We start from the raw sequence: 19,303 nt of genomic DNA on the forward strand, positions 1-19,303 counted from the left end.
ATTTTATGTTCTTCATCAGTCTCCTCTGAGTACCTCACAGTCAATCTCCTTCCTGCCCGTGCTGCCCTTAGGTAATTCCTGGTCATCCTCCAGGTTCTGGCTCAAATGCATGTCGTCTGGGGAGCCTTGCCCAGCACCCGCGGCCAGGCCAGGTCCCCTTATACCTTATATACAGCCCCCATCTCAGAGTGCTCATCCCAGCTCTCGTTTTCCACTTACTTCTGTGAAAACTCAGTTAACGTCTGTACCCTCTAAGAGAAGAGCAGCTCCTCAGGGGCAGAAGCTGCACGTGTTTTTGCTGCACCCTCAGTGCACAGAACAGTGTCTGGCGCCAAGGACATACCGGTAAACGCTTACTCGATGGGAGGACGCTGAGGAGGCACCTGGGTGGATTTGTGCCAGAGGTGGAGGGAGGAAGAGCCGCTGGGAAGCCCCTCTCTCTTGTTGTCATTAGTTTGCCTCCTTTATTTTTTAGTCATATGTGTCTAAGTGAATGGTTAGCCAGACTTCTTGGTTATTTTGGGGGGCCCCTTCAGCTCTGGAGCCTGGGGTTGCCCAGGGATGCCGGGGTTGTCCTGGAGCATGGAGAGAATATGATGGGGACAGAAATATGCTGCCAGCGGCACAGATAGCCTCAGCCAGAATGGGGTGAGGGGTGAGGCGGGGTGGGCACTAACCTCGGCTGATGCGCTGCTTCTCTCCAGATAGGATGCCAGGGCTGTCGATGATGCTGATGCTCTTCAGGACCTGATTGGGCAGCTGGGAGCACATGAATCTGGAAGAAAGGGATCAAAGTAGGATCAGAAACTGCACTGTAGTGTGTTGTAATGATGAAGCTCCTTGGCCTTTCTGGGCTACCAACGTCATCTGCTGTAAAGTGGGGGCTTGTAGGGGACTGATGGGACCTCCGCTGGTGCTACTGTCCATGGGGCAGGTACGGGAGGGGCCCTGGCACCTGCTGCTAACTGCCCCCAGATCTCTTACTGCTCATTTCACAAATGTTTATTGAACACTTAGGTATTTTAAAACATCATCTCATTTGTTCCTCATATTAACCTCCAGAGGAAGAATTACTATTAACCTCAGAGAGGTTGAGTAACTTACTCAGAGTCGCTCAGAGCCAGGCCTTAACCCCAGGTCAGCCTGACTCCAGAGCCTGTCAGCCTCACCTGCACCTCCTCCATGCTGCTCCCTGGCCAAGCATCCTGAACTTCTTCTCCTGGGGAATCCCATGCTGGAGCATCTCAAGCTCCCTGCCAGCCCCCGCCTGATCCCTAAAGTGACCTCGGAGGTACTGGGGCCTGTTTTCACTGTTTGATGCCCTAAGCACTCAGCACCAAGCTTGGCACGTGCTACGGTTTCAGGCTCAGGGTGCGGCAGGCACCTGTGGGCAACCCCCCAGATCCTCCAGGTGCTTCTGAGTCCTAGAGCTGCCCTATAAGGGGACGAAAGGGCAGGGTGGGAGAGGGACCTGGTCAAGCTTCTCCAAGCCTCCTTCCTTATCCGTCACTCCTCTTCCTTCTTCTGCTCTCCCTCCTATGATTCTAGTTGGCGGCCCTGGTGTAGGCCTCACAGAAATAGCGGCCTCACACAGCAGCAGGAATAATGTGGTCTGGGGGTCAGCAGATTGGGTTCAGATTCAGTCCAGCCGTTGTCCATAAACTGCTGTGGGACCCTGGACAAGGACTTCCCTCTCCGAGCCTCAGTTTCCTCATATGTACATGGAGACAGCTGGACCAGGAGCTGGTGAGTCTTTTTAGTTCTAATATGCTGTCTAACACTAGAGGAACAAAGGGAAAGGCTTTGTTCTGCACCCCAGGCAACAGAGCCTGAGGTGGGTCTTCTGCAGGCACTGTGTATGTTTTAAGGTGGAAACTGTACAGGAAAAGGAAGCCTCTGCTTTTCCTATATTGTCAATGCTAACTTCTCTATCTGTGTGGGCAGAAAGCTTGAAAACTCTTGGTGAAAGCTCGATTCTTACATTCAGGATTACTCAGAAAGTAAATATGCTGGGAATGCAGGACAGGACTGCCTGCCCGCCTTCATGGTGCACAGTGGACAGCGCAGTGGGCAGGGCTTGGGTGGGGTGGGGAGCAGCCCTGAGCTTTTGCTGTAACTACTGATCTTTCAAGACAACTATCTTTGACGGTGCTCAGGAAAAGTTTCTCATACATTTTTTTCCTAGATTTTTAAGTCAGCTCAGGATGATGTGGGAAAGATATGATCATTTTGTAGCTAGAAAAGTTGAAGCACAAAATAGTTATGACATCTTGAGGTCGTGTCACAAATGCCTGGAATTCAGCCTAATACCTCTTGACGTCAGCTGAGCAGAACTCAACCGATAGTTAAAAACCTCATAATGTAAAAAATAAAGGGTCAAGTTAATTTAAGAGAAGCCCCTCATTTCTGATTTCTCCTGCCCCTCCTGCCCACTCCACATTTACACACATCCCACTGCCCAGCACTGAGAGATCTGTGAGAGTCAAGTGCACAGGGATCACCAGGCACTCTTTGTAAGTTCACAGAATAAGACAATAACATGTGCATTCTCTAGAATTGAGGTAGGAACGGAGTTCTCAGCATGTCTGTGGTGGACTGCCTTTCTTGTCAGTAATGATTCAGTCTCTTATCACACAGTCCTGTCCTTTCCATCAGATGACTCGAGACATTTGGCAATCTGAAAAAATTGCACATATGTGGGAAAGCATTCCTGGAGAGGCTGACCTTTTTCCAAAAGCACTAAATATCAAAATTTTTGAAACACAAAACCCCTGGATTCTATTGTAAGGTTGACAAAGGGATTAAAAAATGTATAAACTGTCCACTCCCTTTTGTGCAAAGTGACGTTTCACAGCTCCCATGGCCCCTGGCACATCAGCAGAGCGAAATGTATTAGCCAGGAAACAAGACGCTGTCAGAGGTGGCGAAGTTACCACACAATAAACAAGGAGCAGGCTGCAGGGCCAGGAAAGGTAACTGCAGAAAAGAGGAGAAAGAGGGGGAGTGAGGGGGAGACAGGAACGTGGAGGAGACTCTGGAGGAAGGGGAAGAGAAGGAAGAGGGGGAAGAGAGGGAGAGGGGAGAAAAGGGACCTCTCCAGGGGCACCCAAAGAGGGGGTGGAGGAGTGTGTACAAAGAAGACAGCCTAAATGGGAGGGGCTGAGTGGGGGAGGGAGCACAGAGCACAAGTCAGCTTTCAGAACCCTTGGGGTTAGAACTACACACACGTTTTCTTAAATAATTGTTAATTAGAAAAAACCCCAAATGCAATGCTGTTAATGCAAACCTGTCTTCCTTTCAGGCTCTAAGAAAGGAAGCTAAAAAGCAAGGTTATTTGTTGGGTAGGTCACAGTCAGCCATGGGTCAGGCCTTCCCTGCTTCCACAGTGTGTCTGTGGAAATGTTTCCAAGCACAGACTTGCTGTCTGGGGATGGATTGCCTACTCGCTCCTGGAGTGAATGAAGTATATCCATGCTTTGCCTTTTACATTTCATATGAAATGTGCAGACATGTGCTAGTTAAGCCCAGGAGCTTTACATAGGCTTTTACAATGTGTCACTCTCACCCAGGGCTGACCTGATACAGTTTATTTTATGATAAAAGGAGGGCAGGAGGGGGTCAAGCCCGACTCTGGACCCCTATTACCTGTTACCCCCACAACAAAGGCAGGCTCAAGGGTAGCAGGAAGCAAGTAGGTAAAGAAATGGTCTGGGTTTAAGGTCTTAGGCCAGTGGCTAGGAGCCCAGTGGAACGGTACAACAAGGGGGTGAGAGGTCAGGGTTCTTAAAACTGCCTCCAAGCACTGACATCTCAGCTTATGGATCAACATTTTATAAGAACCAGGCAGTACCTTAAAGCTGGTTTTGATTTCCAAACAATGTAGTGATATCTAGCAGCTAACTCACTCAGTCCTCACCACAATCTCAGAAATAAGGGCTTTATATTATTTTACAGAGACTGGGGCACAGAAGAGTCACAGACCACTCCTTTGCCAAGTCACAAAGCTGGTAAGTGACAGCTGCTGGGATGCCAACCCAACAGTGGCTCCAAAGTCCAGGTTCTTAACTGCAAGGCAGCTCCTACCATTTCACGCATTTGAACCACAGCTGTGTACCTTTATCGCACAGAAGGCAACATCCTAAAACAAAAGAGTGACATGACATAGTCCTGAACTCCCCACCAGAGAGGCCTGCATGTGACTTGGAAGAGGGTGGAGCAGAAAACGGGAGGCAGAAGATCCAGGCTCTGGCCATCTTCCTTGCTCACCCACCCTGTGACCTGCTGTAGGTCTCTGAGCAATTTTGAGGACTCTCTGGTTGTCATTAGGTTCACACAAACCTGAGCTTCAGTGGAGAGAGTATGGAGCTATTTAAAAGCATCGCCTTTACCAGCTCACTTTACTTGAGAAGAGTTAGACCAGAGAGATTACACATCTTCCTATTTACACAGTAAATAGCATACAATATACAAAAAAACTTTGACAACTGACCTGTAATAATTTTATATGGTCCTACCACACATGGCAGATCTAACCTTCCACTTCCCAGGAGGAATTTATTTTAAATCCACACTATAAAAAGTCCAAGGTTACCCCTAGATCTTATGGAATTACCACTTTCACAAGTAAAAGTTGAATATTGGGAATTTCATGTGGTTTAACCTAAATACGTACATTTGAAAATGAAGCCTCACTGACCTGGGGGAAGGGGGAGGCCAGGTGCAATGTGCCAGTCAGTGCCAGGGCCGGAAGGTCTACCCGAGCCCGGGTGGAAAGCTGGTTTTCTGGAAGGTCAGGACTGGCACTGTACAGGCAGTTGCCCATGAAGAACAGCAGCATCATGACCTGGGGCCACCCCAGTCCTGAGGTGAAAGGTTGATGGGAAGAGCTCAGGGAGTTTAGTATGGATGAGCATGGCACATATACACAGCACCAATTAATGACTCAGATTTAACATCACACTGGTGAATCAAGAATGATTCTTGGCAAGAGCCTACTTCCCTTAATCTCTGCAACTAAATTAGCTGGTGGAGCCAACATGTGTCTAGATGTTGCTGTATACTTGCATTAAGTCAGTTTTTAAAAAATTCCCAGTGGTACTAAGTGACTCTGTAATACTCATAATTTTAAAAAAGGCTATTTTGTAAAGCCTCATTTAATGACAAACATAGAGGTAACAAATAGTGTAAGTCCAAAAATACACATGTGTATTCTATTATTGCTAAATTATCACACCAAGGTAAGAGGGTTTTTTTTTTAATCATCACCATCATCAGGCCTGGCTAAAATGTCAGGCGCACTAAAAGTACTGTTCGGATTCCTTCAGTTTAAAAGGAAGTTTCAAAATTTAATCCCCAAGGCCAATGATTATAAAGTTATTTTTAAAAGAAATTGAGGAAATAAAGAAGTAAATAAGAGTAAGAATTTCTTCTGTGGAAAACTACAATTTAACATTATACCATATGCTAAACTAAAAACAATGTAGCTATCTGAATTTGAAAAAAAGACTAACATTTTTGGAGAAGTAGATTAAGGGAAAAACATAATATCCAATTCAAAAACAGGCTAGAGGGAGAAATGTCAGGAGGGAGAAATGTCAGAAGCCAATTCCTGACCAAAATACACTGGTGTCTGTTTCCCAGGGCTCATGGCCCCAGGGTGCTGTTGGTACGTCCATTTCCTCCTCTGTGACGTTGAACTGGCTCCTGATAACAGGCTTTGTAACTTTAATAACCACATTCCTGTGTAGCAGCCCCAAGACAGGCCCACCTGTGGAATTCCTCACGGAAACAGAGTGGCATGGTGAAGTTGCAGAATGTCACATTAAAGTCACTTCCACAGAACTTTTTGTTCTAGACTTAACTCCTGCTTTTATTGTTCAAGTATGGAATTTCTACAGTTTGAAGCTGCCTTTTTGGGAATTTGTCTTTATTTCTCAAAAATGCACTGTAGTCCTGGCTGGTTGGAGCATTGTCCCATGACCAAGGGATCACAGGTTTGATTCCAGGTCAGGGCACATGCCTGGGTTGCAGGTTTGATCCCAGCCAGAGGGCATTCGGGAGGCAGCTGATCGATGTTTCTCTCTCTCTCCCTTCCCCACTCTCTCTTGAATAAGAATAAAATAAATCTTTAAAAAATGCACTGTAGACTCCCTGTTACTTTCTTAGGACTGAGACTCAGGTTCCACTGGTTCGCTTAATGCTTTGAGGATGGTGTCACCCTCCAGGTGTCATCTGGTAGCACTGTGGGAAGTACTAACCTCTTTTAAAGATGCTGCTGCAGGCAGATGCCCAAGCCAATGCCCTATAATGAGGGTCCAGGACACTGGAACCCATCACATGGGTGACTGGTGGTTACTCAGTGGGGAAAGGGGAGTTCTCCACAGCAGGCAGACAATTCTCTTTTCTATTCAATATTGTATTTTGACCTCATTCCCAGAAAGTATGATATATAAAAAGATGTTTGCCTGCCTTTAGAGGGAACCTGCTGATATTTCCACAGGGATGCTAAAATTACATACACACGTTAGCGCACCCTACACTAACTGACTCTATATTAGTGCTGGGATGAAACAGCAGTACTTGCATCATTGTTGGTGGGTTATATTAAGAAGAGCTTTAAAAATTAGATGGTGGAAGGAGGCAACGATTCTTAGTCTGAACATTATATCATTGGGCAGCTCAGTATAGTGGTCACTAGCAGGACTCTGAGCCCAGATGGCCTGGGTTCCAATCCTAGTGCTGCCACTTAGCTGAGTGACCCTGTGGATGTTAAATCAACCTCTCTGTGCACCATGTCCTCCTATGCTGGGAATAGTAGCACCTAGTTACAGGGTTTTTGTGAGGATTTAGAGCTAATATACAGTTATAACAGTATCTGATAGAGTAAATGCCATATAACTTTTTGCTATTATTTTCTCCTAGGTATTCTGAATTCAACTAACAACACTTGATTATATAATATATGGCTTTTCAGCAAGTTTTCAATCCTGAGATAATGAAGCTTGCCATTCAAAATCTTTCCTGAATGCCTTGTTTTCATACTTATCTGCTAAATGTTTGGAATTTGTAAAACATCTGTTGGGAAACTAAATCACCTGTCAAAATTAGACAAGCCAAAAGCCACTTTTCCTGGATCGTCCCTTGTGAATATGGACTTCACAAAATGGGAACTTGAAAAAAGTCACAGCTCATTTCTTTTTTAAGCCTTTGTCAGGGAAAAAGAGAGCAAGTCTAAGGGCAGTGGTAATGAAACCACAGGGCTCCAGGCAGGCTTCCACGGAGGAGGGTGCTGTGCCCTGCACTTCCTTTCAGGGCCAGTCTTGGAACAGGAAGCCTGGCTACCGCCTGCCCTGTGACCATAGCTTCCTGGGAGGCCCTGCTGGGGGACCTTCTTGTCCCACTTCCCCTCAAGTGTGGGCCACTCTTTCCTACTCCTTCCTGTGAGGCCCTCTGTTGTCCCCCTACCTGGGCTTGATTGATCCCTACTTGTCCCACCAGGAGATGCTCTGGTGCCAACCAATAAGGCTCTGGCATTGGAGAATAAACTGCAAATCACTGTCAGCAAAAAGATGAAATTTCTCTCTGGCTCCATCTGCATCATCAGCACCTTTCTATTTATCCTCCTGCTAAGCTCCCTCCCTGCTACTTGGATGCTTTCTTTGATCTGTAACAGGGGCATAAAAAAACCCTTAAAGGAGAGTGCGTATGGATCCCTAGAGAGTTCAGGTTTTCACCGAGGGCGCCTGTGGCCTGGGCCACCGTGGGCAGAGCTACCAAACAGCACCCAGGCATATCATTCATGCCAGTCCTTGTGAACGGCGCCCCTGGAGTTGAGCAATGAGATGCCTTAGCCTTTGGGAGGACAGCAATCAGCTGGGAGGATATATTCTTATTTTTAAAAAAAATCTAAAAAGGAAAAGTGCAGTTCAAGTCTCTTGTGCCAGTTCCAGCCCCATCTGCCCCTAGAGGGGTTTACATGACCCCAACCTGTCCCTGAACCTCCCACGTCCACTCCCGCAAACCAACCAATCTAAAGCAGTAGGTTCATAAAAGAGGGGAAGAGGGGAGAAGGGAACAACAGGGAAAACAAGAAATGTATTTAAAATAAAAGGCTGGGAGTGGCAACGAGGAGGAGGGGGAGGAGGTAAGAGCATATCATATGTGAAAGGGCAGAGCTGCATCCAGAAGAACCTGCTGGTTTGCTCTCAGCCCTGACACCATTTCATTGGGAACTCTGGTGAAAGGTTACAGGGTAGCACAAAAAAAATGCATCTCCAGAGGACAGAACTTCAGCTGTCCTACAACTTCTCACCTATCAAATAATGCCCATGCATGAAAATTAACTTCTTTGTGTGTTGTTTTGGATCTTCCGCTCTAATAAAAAGGAAGCAGCTCGAAGCATGGGGGTGAGAAGCCTAAGGGACGTCAGGGAGGTGAGGTGACTTGTCCTGCAAAAATCAACAGACTGACTCTGGGGGGTCAGGTGTACCTCTGAGCTAAGCTGTGCACAGGAGGCCCTGGCACACTATGCTTGCTCAGGGGCATCCAGCCACCACTTAACGTTGCCAGCGATGGGGAGTTCACACCTCACAAGGCAACTTGAACCATTTCTGTGCAGCTCAGGCTACTAGAAATTTGTTCCTTAAACTGTGTGGCCTTATAATGTCCAACCCAGGGCCTTAGCTCTGCCCTCTGAAGCCACCCAGAATAGATCATTTCCTATGAAAATCTTTCAGATATTTGAATACCATAAGCATAGTCTCTATAATATCTCTCTTCTAGAACAGACATGCTCTGTTCTTCTGTTTCTGGACTTTACATGTAATTGGCAAGAATTCAATAAAAAGTTTTAAATAACCTGACCAAAGATGGCCGTTTGCCGGTCCTTACCGATTCAGGAAAGCATTTCCAAAGCGACTAAGCTTTCGAAATGGCTTTTTTGGGTCCACGACCAAAGCATTCCCTGGGGTGCTGCCCTCGGTCTCCCCGTACATCACTGCGATGAAGGAATCGGTGGTGGGCTCTGGACCAATCCTCATGCCAGGGAAATCTTGCTCGAGTAAGTACCTGGGCGAGGGGGGAGAAAGAAACTTAGCATGTTGTCACAAAGCAGAAGTCCAGAATGCTTCCTGGGTCTACCAATTTTTAACAAAATCATTTAAAAATATAGAAATATACCCCCCCGCCAAAAGGAGAATAATTTACTCTTTTTCTAACAATGATTTTTCAAAGCTTGAGATCTACAGCCCTATTTTTGCCCCCAGTGTAAGAAGCCTAGTGAACAAGGTCAGACATCTTGCAGACTGGCAGGCCTTCTAAAAGTGGACTTGGCTCAGGCACAGCAATTCTTGTTCGCGGCTCCATTGGTGCAACAGACACCACCCCAGAGAAGTGCATGCAGCCAGCTCCTGTGCATCCTGGAAGACCCTACTCAGGCCCGTTCCCTTCAGAAAGGTGTCTCTGTCCCTCAAGTGTGTTGGGGACACCTCCTCTGTGGGCCCCAGGCACCGTGGGCCTGTGACCATCATGGTGCTCACCATGGGTAATACACTTCTTTGCTGGTTGTTTCTTGAAAGCAGGCCCCTGTCTGTGACAGATGCATATGCCCAGCACCCAGCATCCATCACTGTGCCTGCCCACAGAGGGTACTCGATGTAGTGAATGAAATGATAAACCATCTCCTTCCTTGTCACTGACAGTCTATGAGGCTGGCACATTCTCCCTTGTCCACTTATAGCTCCCTTGGGCTCCTGGAGGTGTAGCCATGGAAGACAATTTTCAAATAATTCAGTAGCAACACAGGCTGCTATGGAGGATGGAGGTGAGGGAGGGGAACTCAGACTAGATATCACCAGGGCCATTGCTAGCCCTCTGTGCAAAATGGGAGAAGATGCCCTTTCCTCTGGCAGCCCTGTGCCAGGATTCACAGCTTAGCAAGGACTCTAGCTGGATTTTATCCCCCATGTACCCCTTTGTCCAGGGCCCCTCATGTAGTTTAACCTGTTCAACTGTGTACAGTGGCCCTAGCAAATGTCATTGAAGATTCTCAGTGTGCTGAGGAGACCAATTGATGTGACAGAGGGCATAGGTCTGGCTCAATGACATGTTGGGGTGGGGCAAGTCTACTTTCTGTGGGAGCTGGCTGAGTCCTAAGATAACTCTCCCCCACCCCCACCCCCACTTCATTCAGCTGAAGCACTTAAGAGTCCTTCCCTCCCTCCCCACCAAGATTTCCTCCTTTCCATGATGTAGGGGTCCAGGCTGGGCAGCTCAGTTGGTTGGAATGTCATCCCATACACCAAAAAGGATGTGGATTTGATCCCTAGTAAGGGCACATGCATAGGTTGCAGGTTTGATCCCCGGTCGGGGGGTGTTTGGAGGGCAACCCGACATTGATGCTTTTCTCTCTCTCTCACTCTCAAATCAATAAAACATATCCTTGGATCAAGATTAAAAAAAAAAAAAAGACCCTTTAAAATGGGGGTGATTATACTTTTTGAAATCTACTCTTAGGAAATATCCTAGATGCATGAAAAAGATTTCTACATGAATATGTCCATTGCAGCATTATCTACAACAGCAAAAAATTAGAAAAAATTTTGTGTTCTCTTTCCCATAGCTCTTATTTCCTATTCCTAATAAGAAATTTACTTCTTTATTATTTTGTGACTAATTCCATTTCCCCGGTAGAGTGTAAGCCACAGGAAAGCTTTTTGCCTCTCCTGTTCACTAATGTTTCCCACGTGCTTGGAACCATCTCTGGCACTTGGTTGAGATGGTTGGTAAGTACTCATTGGCAACATAGCCTCTCTACAGCCGGTCTGATGCCCCTGCCCTTCTCTCTCTCATTGCCTTACTCATAGCATGTATTGGTATCTGAAATTACCTCATGTTACTGTTTGCACGTTACTGTCCCAGGAAGTTACGAACATATTGAAAGAGAGGACCCTCGTCTGTGTGGCTCACCACGGTATCCTAACAGCTAACAGTGTCTGGCATGTAGTAGGTGCAAAACCAGTATCTGAGGGCTAGCTGACTTTCTCTGTGCCCTCATCCAGATAGTCATCAGGCTCTCCTCATCACACCTCATTTGGTCTCTGGTCACTCTATACTTCCCAGGGGCCTGCCAGCCTCCCTCTCCTCCATTTGCCCTTGAAGATCAGATCCTTTTTTCTAAAGTACTACTCTAACAGCTCAGGGCTTCCCAGATAACTTGCATTCAGGGACCCCTTGCAGTCTGGGCTCTTGCTCCTCCCCTACAGTGGACATTTTCTACCCCCACCCCTTTAAAAATAAATTCTCACCTGAGGATACATTTATTGAGTTTAGGGAGAGAGGAAGGGGAGTGGGCCATGGCAGAGCTGGGAGAGAGAAACATTGATTGGCTGCCTCCCATATGCATCCCAACTGGACACCAAACCCACAAGTGTGTGCCTTGCCCAGGACTCGAACCCTCAACCTTTTGGTGTACGGGACAGCTAATCCACCCAGCCAAGGCTCTCCCCTTTTTGATCAGCCTCTTCTAGGCCTGAAATTCCTGCCTCCATCTTCCCTCACTTCATTTCCTCTGTTTGGTGGGGAATCATGTCTCACAATTTCTACTCCCTGATCACTCTAGGACCTTTTTTGGGACACTCCCTGCCTCACCTTCTCTTCTTGTTGTGAGATCTTTATGAACACTTAGTATTGCTGTTATCGGCAGGCCTATTTCCTCTCTTCTGATAGGCTGTCATTTCCTGCAAGGCACATTCCACACTCTCAGAACTTTAGAGCCTCAAAGTTTTTTAGGAATCATTTGGGTCAACCCCATGTCTGTACATGTGAAGAGACTGAGGATGAGGGCAGGAATGTGACTTGTTGCTGGCCCTGCAGGACGGGAGTCTGGAGCTCTTCCCTCCTGGGTGGAGGCTTTTGCTCTAGGCTCAGCTGCACAGCCTTGGGGTCCCACACACCCCCAGCTTTGGGTCCCCTAAGCAGGGACCCATGTCAGATACATGAGTTAATATATGACATGCTAAGCTGATTGCCCAGAAGAGCTTTTACAATGGGCAACAGTGAAACTCAGATACATGTGTGTCACACTGCTGGGCAAGCACACACATGTCACATGCAGTGAGACAGAGGATCTGACATGAGCCAAGTGAGAATGAAGTGAAATGAGGTTCAAAACCAGCAACCTTGAAAGAAAAAGTCTGAGCAGATCATGAGGTGTTACCCACACAGCCCCACCCAGGCACTAGGATAATCAATTGTGTTAAAACTTTTTTTTTTTTTTGACACCTCAGAGGCTTTCTCAAAGCCCTGAGTTCCAAGGGCTTTGTGGTGTTATCTGTGATAACAAGAATTCAAAGAGCAAGAGGCCACAGGAAGCCTCCAGAAAAGAGCACACCAGGGTTCAGAGCTGCTGGCCCCCTGCACAGGCATCCTGTGCGTTAGGCTGGGTTTTTGTCCCTGGCTCCACCTTGTTCTCCTTTTCCTGTGTTCTCAGAGAGACTGCCAATTCCAGCGGTGATTGCTCCCAGAACTCTAGCCAAGCTATCAATGTAAAAAGGGACAGACATTTAGGTTCCCAGCAGCGGGGAGGAGGGGGTGGCGGGAGGATGGGAGTCCCCACATCTTCTTGCCCCCGCCTGCTGAAGGCCATGGTTCAGCCTCATCCAAATGGCTCCTGGGCACACCGGGTCCCAGGTTCAGTCGTGGCTCAAGGAGCTGCTTTCATGCAAGGGTAGTATATGAACAGTTTCTTTTTTCTTCCACTGCTTAGCTTAGATTTTTTTTCTTTTAACTTCATAGAAAAAAATGTCATTGTGACAAGAAGAAAAAATCTTCAAGAGATGAAAAGTCCCTCCATCCACCCAAGTATGATACCATCTTCTCAGAGATGGGTTAAGGATGACTAAAATACAAATGAACAATCAAACTATAAGAGGCACATTATTCTAAAATTCTAGCTGCAAATTTTGTCTTCCCTGAGTATGCATTCCTGAACTTATTCCATCCTACATAACTTATGGGGGAAGTACTATTTTTATTCCCATTTTAAAGAGGAGTAAAGTAGGGCTCAAGTAGATTACGTGGTTAATTAGAACACAGGGTTTCTTACTCGTCCTGTGAGAACACTACCCCTGTCCTAAATCAGAGCTTGAGAGGCTGAGTCAGTCTCCAAAAGGAGCGTTCACAGAATGTATTCTATGAATCACAACACATATTCAAATCTAAGACTTGTTAGTAGTATTCAATAATTAAGCAAGCCCTCTAAAAAGTAATATGGCACATATATTTGGGGTACACTATGAGCATTAATTTAAAATCCTCAAGCCAAAATCCAGAGAAACAGCTTATGTAATGATAAATGAGATTTTTTAAAAAGTCTGTGCATACACTAGCATCTGTGCTTAGACTTTGAGGGTTCATTCCATTGATATGGCCTGGGACATTTTTTTTAAGTGCATTAAACTAACCTCAACCATCATTTTATTCCTTTGGGTATTAACAAGGTTTTAAATGATATAGATGTGAATGATAAAAAGTACAACTTTTGAATTCAGTGGTGAAACAGTTTTATTTCCTTATTTTTAAATATGTGGCTGTAAGTTTAAATAACTTTAATTTGTAATAAGTGTTGGAGAGTTTTACATTACGTGTTAATTGATAATACCTGATCCATCATTTCACTAGGAGAGAGAATGAAAAGAAAGGGTTAGTCTTTCAACTCTGATTTTTTTGAAATCTGGAAATTATGTTTTGTTTTGTTCTTTAATCCTCACTCAAGGATATATTTATTGATTTGAGAGAGAGAGGAAAGAAGAGGGAGGGAGAGAGAGAGGGAGGGAGGGAGAGAGAACATCAATGTGAGAGAGAAACATTGGTCGGTTGCCTCCCATGCATGCCCAGACCAAGGATTGAACTAGAAACCTTTTGGTGTATGGGAAGATGCTTAGCCAACTGAGCCACCAGTCAAGGCTGGAAATGATGTTTTTAAAGCCATTTCCTTTCTTTATCCTCATGTTTAATATCAAGAAATGGAGGTAGGAAGAGATTCAAACATTTACTATCACGAACATCTTATAAAATGGTCCAGAATATGTAAGTTAGTCCTACCACCAACTTTACTTCTAGACACCACCAAATAGATTATTATGAAGCCATGCTGTACAGTTTATAAGGCTTTTCACACAATTATCAATTCACCCTCACTGTCACTGGAGCAGGTATTCTTATCCCTAACTTACAGAAAACTGTGCTTATGACAAGTAGCTTGCACCAGACCATATTAGTACAAGATAATGACCAGTTTTAATATTTGGAAATATTTCTATCCATTTCTCTGCAAATATAATTTTTTATGAAATTGGTATCTAAGTGTTTAAACAATTTTTATGGAGATTTTCTCCATTAGTTTTTCCTTATACCACTAAAAATTCTTTGTAAATAATTCTTTTAATGACTGCATACTGTTCTAAGGTGAATATGTATCAATTTAGTTGACCATTTCCTAACTGTTGAGCATTTAATAGTTTCCCATTTCTTACTATTATAAATAATGCTGAGATAACCCCCTTGAACATAAATTTCATCTACTTTAAAATTTTAATCTTCTTTGAGTTACTGAAAAACTAAGTCAAAATGAGCTTCACTTCCATTTTAAATATATGCCTCCCTTAAGTGAGAAACCTTTTATTTTTGTTTTTTCCTTAAATTATTGACATATTATCACCAGGAATGCTTATTCAGAATATATTATATTTGAAACTGCTGACCTACTAAGGGAACATTATTAACCTGTTGGACCAAGAAACTGGAATTTGCTGAGTGAATCCTTTTCACATTCCTATTTATCCTGCTACGAATGGAATGTAAACTACACAGGACTGAGATGTGCTTAAAGTTGTCTAACCTATGCTGGTCCCTGTAGCAACTCCACTCCACCTTCCATGCTGTTCTGGAAGGGGGGGGGGTGTAAGAATGGGAAAGGAAGAAGAAAGGGAGAGGAAGTTTACTGGGCTCAAAAGCAACATGCCTTTCCATTTCCTACAGCCTTGTTCATTTTTCCAGTCACCCATTCATTTGCATATACGATGAAGATCTATTAAGTGTTTTCTATGTTATGACTGCGATTTATGAATCTTAGAATAGACTTTAGGTTGATCTGAGAGCACTGTAAGCTTCATGAGGAGGCTATAGAACACAGCATTCCCCAAAGTTACTTGACTAGGGAACAATTTTTCTTTGAATACCTATTTACAATCTCCCAGAATTACATGCCACAGAACACAGGTTAAAGAAAAAAGTAAAAAGCCATTTAATAAAACTCAACACCTATCCTAATTTTTTCAAATAAAACTCTTTTAAAATTAGCAATAGAAAGATAATTTCTTAATGTGACTAACTTATAAAATATTAAACCAATAGCCAACATCATATTTTAAAATAAAACAACAAAGGCATTATTAAAATTAGAAGCTTTTAATGAACACTCACTTCCCAATACAATAAAATATGAAACAGAAGAAGAAACAAAGTAATCACGAATGTAACTGTTATTACTTGTTTATCTAAAAAACCAAAGAGAATCTAATGAATAGCTGTCAGAATAACTTGAATCAAATGAACAGATACAAAATAAAAATGTAAAAAAATCAGTAACTATCTTAGCATACTAGCAATATCCACCCAGAAAACAGAAAGGAAAAAATACGATTTACAAAGCAATGGAATACAAAATACCTAAGAACAACATGAATATGAGTATATATAACTTGTATGAGTAAATCAACCACTTCTCTGAGATATAACAGAAGATCTGAGTAAAAGCAATGCCGAGTTCCAGTTTGGGAAGAGCAATGCTGTTCCAATACAAACAGATCCCAATGGGATTTTCTGGGAAAAATATAATGAAGTAATTCCAAAGTTTTTCTGAAAGAATGGCAGGAAATGATGATTGATAGCATTTGGAAAACAAAGAGAAACAAAATCAGAAGAGTCTGTGCTACCATTTACTAAAGAATACTTTAGTGACAACAAAGTTATTTAAAACATTGAAATGACTTAAGACATTATAGTGCGGGTATAAGAATCTACCAACAGAACAACAAGATGCAAGAGAAAGGTCCCCAAAGATTACAATATTTAATAAATTAGGATTAGAAGAAAACTCATGTGACATTGGCAAAAAGTAGGATTACTCAATAAATATTCGTAAACAATAAAAAACAAAAAACAAAAAAATGAATACCTTTGAAACAGATTTTACTTCTAAGAAGATTAAAGAGTTAAATATTTTTAAAAGCCTATAGGATAATCAAGAATTTTCTATGCATAAGAGTGATAGAAAACATTCATAAAAGAGGAAAAATGTAAAAGAAGACTTGACTTGGGGTGGTGAAGACACAATACAATATACAGATGATGTATTATATAACTGTACACCTGAAACCTATATAATTTTATTAACCAGTGTCACCCAATAAATTTAATAAAAAAGGGCAAAAAAAGAGCAAAAAGGTGTTAGACTTGACCACAAATATTAAATATAGTTGCATGTCAAAATTATCATAAAGAATTAAAAAGGCATGCTCAAACTAAAGATATAATAACTATGGCAATGGGTGATAGCCATAATTGAGCAAAATATTCAAAAAACTACAAGCTGAAGAATACTCAAATGAAAATAGGGCAAAGTTCACAGACTACTCACAAATAAATACAGTAGTCTCTATATCACAGTTCACGGTTCACTTATCGCGGCCTCACTGTATCGCGGGATTTTAAAAAATATTATATTTAATTATTTATCATGGATTTTTCGCTATATTGCAGGATTTGCGGTACTGTATATATATGTTGTTAAAGTTACGTAGGTTTAAGAGTGTAGAATATGTTTAAGAACATAAGTAGTGTTTATAAAAGTGTGGGAAAGGTTAATAAGGGACTGGGAACAGTTTATAAGTGTGTGGGAGGGTTTATAAAGCCTTAAAATATATATAAATAGTAAAATAAATGTAAGGTTCCTACTTCACGAATTTTCACCTATCGTGGGGCGGGGAGGCGGAGGGGGTCTAGAACGTAATACCTGTGATAAGTGAGGGAATACTGTAATTCATACCCAGACTGTTATTCTAAGAAGACCTAGGCCATGATGAAGGCATAGGTAGACATGTTGCGTCTCCCTCCACAACTAAGAAGGAACACAACTACCTCAAAACTAGAGACAACCAGAAGTTCCAGAAAATCGAGCTGCATGAAAGTCCAACAAAGACACAAAGAAGAAATACTCATCCAGACAGGTAGGAGGGATGGAGAGGAAGTGGTGTGGTGACAGCGGCTGTAGTTGGCTGGTGGAAAGCACAGTCACACATTAAAAAAAAAGTAGGGAGGGACACCTGGGGGGTACTCCCAGCACCAGACCAGACTGTGCAGCTCATGGTCCCAGCACCAGGGAAAATAAAGCCTCACATCTTCTAACTGAAAACCAGTGGGGGTTGGGGTGGAGGAAGAAACTGCTAGTCTCTCAGCAGAGTCTGCTTGTTTAAAGGGCCCCCACAGTCCTAGAACATACACAGATCCATCCAGTCTGGGAACGATGACCAGGGAAACAGCTAGAGAGGCGCCAATCCCATATGGGAAGTGGAAGAAGTGCCTGAAAAAGGGGTGCATGCCAAGTAAGCAGGATTGTTACCTCCTAGACCCCTCCCCCACATACAGCACCACAATGTGCTGAAACGGGTTGCCCTATACTGATGAATACCTAAGGCTCCACCCCTTACCATGTAATAGGTACCACAGTTCTACCTAAGACACAGAGGGCAAACACAGGAGCTTGTCAGGTTGAGGAGACAGAGAAGTATGGCTCAAAAGAGGGAACAGATCAAGGTTCTAGTGGGAGAACTGAGCGACAAGGAGACAGCCAACTTAACTGATGCGGAGTTCGAAACACTGGTAATAAAGATGTTCACAGACTTGACAGATATGCTTGAGTATGGCAAACGCAGAAGGGAAGAAGGGAAGGCTATGCTAAGTGGAATGAAGGAAAATCCATATAAAACCAATGGTGAGGGGAAGGAAACCAGGGTTCAAATAAATGATTTGGAATATAAGGAAGACATAAACAATCAACCAGTACAGAATGAGGAGCCAAGAATTAAAAAAAAAAAAAAAATGAGGACAGGCTTAGGAACCTCTGGGACAACTTTACATGTCAACATCTGAATCACAGGGGTGCCGGAAGGAGAAGAGGGAGAGCATGAAATTGAAAGCTTATGTGAGAAAATGAAGGAAAACTTCTCAAATTGGGTGAAGGAAACAGGCATACAAGTCTAGGAAGCACAGAGAGTCCCAAAGAAGCTAGACCCAAAGAGGACCACACCAAGACACATCATAATTAAAATGCCAAAGGTAAAAGATGAAGAATTTTAAAAGCAGCAAGAGAAAAGAAGATAGTTACCTACAAAGGGGGGTCTATAAGACTATTAGCTGATTTCTCAAAAGAAACTTTGAAGGCAATAAGGGACTGGCAAGAAGTATTCAGTGATGAAAAGCAAGGACCTACAACCAAGATTACTCTATCCAGCAAAGCTATCATTTAGAATGGAAGGGCAGATAAAGAGCTTCCCAGATAAGGTAAAGCTAAAGGAGTTCATCATCCCCAAGCCCTTATGATATGAAATGTTAAAGAGACTTATTTAAGAAAAAGATGATCAAAACTATGAACAGTAAAGTGACAATAAAATCACAACTATCAACAACAGAACCTAAAAAAGTAAAAACAAAAACAAACTAAGCAAACAACCAGAATAGGAACAGACTCATAGGTATGTGGATCATCTGGAGGGTTATCAGCAGGGAGGAGGAAGGGGGAGAAATGCGGAAATGGTGCAGGGATTAAGAAGCATAATTGGTTGGTACAAAATAGACAGGGGGATGTTAAGAATAGTATAGGAAATGGAGAAGCCAAAGAACAAATATGCATGACCCATGGACATGAACTAAGGGGTGGAATTGCTGGAGGGAAGGGGGGTACTGGGAAGAGGGGAGCAAAAGGAAAAGAAATTGGGACAATTGTAATAGCATAATCAATAAAATATACTTTAAAAAGTAAAAAAATAAAAATAAGAAAAAGACCTAGAAATGCAAAGATTGTATGCCAAGGATGTACATAACAGCATAAAATAGAAACAATGTTCCAAGCTGTACAATAGAATATGATGCAGTCATTGAAGTTATTTTTGAAAGTTACTTAATGACACAAGAAAAAGTTTGTCATATCATATTAAGTGAAAAAGGCTGTTTATTAAATTGCACTTAT

General features: G+C 43.2%; 1 protein-coding gene across 1 annotated transcript in view; it reads right to left on the reverse strand.

Moving 5' to 3' along the window:
- The window catches only part of EHD4 (EH domain containing 4), a 74,261-nt gene that overhangs the window by 46,588 nt on the left and 8,370 nt on the right, over positions 1-19,303 (reverse strand). The window contains exons 2-3 of the mRNA XM_090270459.1: positions 8,890-9,066; positions 678-775 (exon numbers count right to left, since the gene is read on the reverse strand). Coding sequence (XP_090126585.1) covers positions 678-775; positions 8,890-9,066 — 275 coding nt within the window. The remainder of the gene's footprint in view (positions 1-677; positions 776-8,889; positions 9,067-19,303) is intronic.

Source organism: Furipterus horrens, unplaced genomic scaffold (genome assembly GCF_987537825.1).
Source record: "Furipterus horrens unplaced genomic scaffold, mFurHor1.1.pri manual_scaffold_3, whole genome shotgun sequence".
NCBI lineage: Eukaryota > Metazoa > Chordata > Mammalia > Chiroptera > Furipteridae > Furipterus > Furipterus horrens.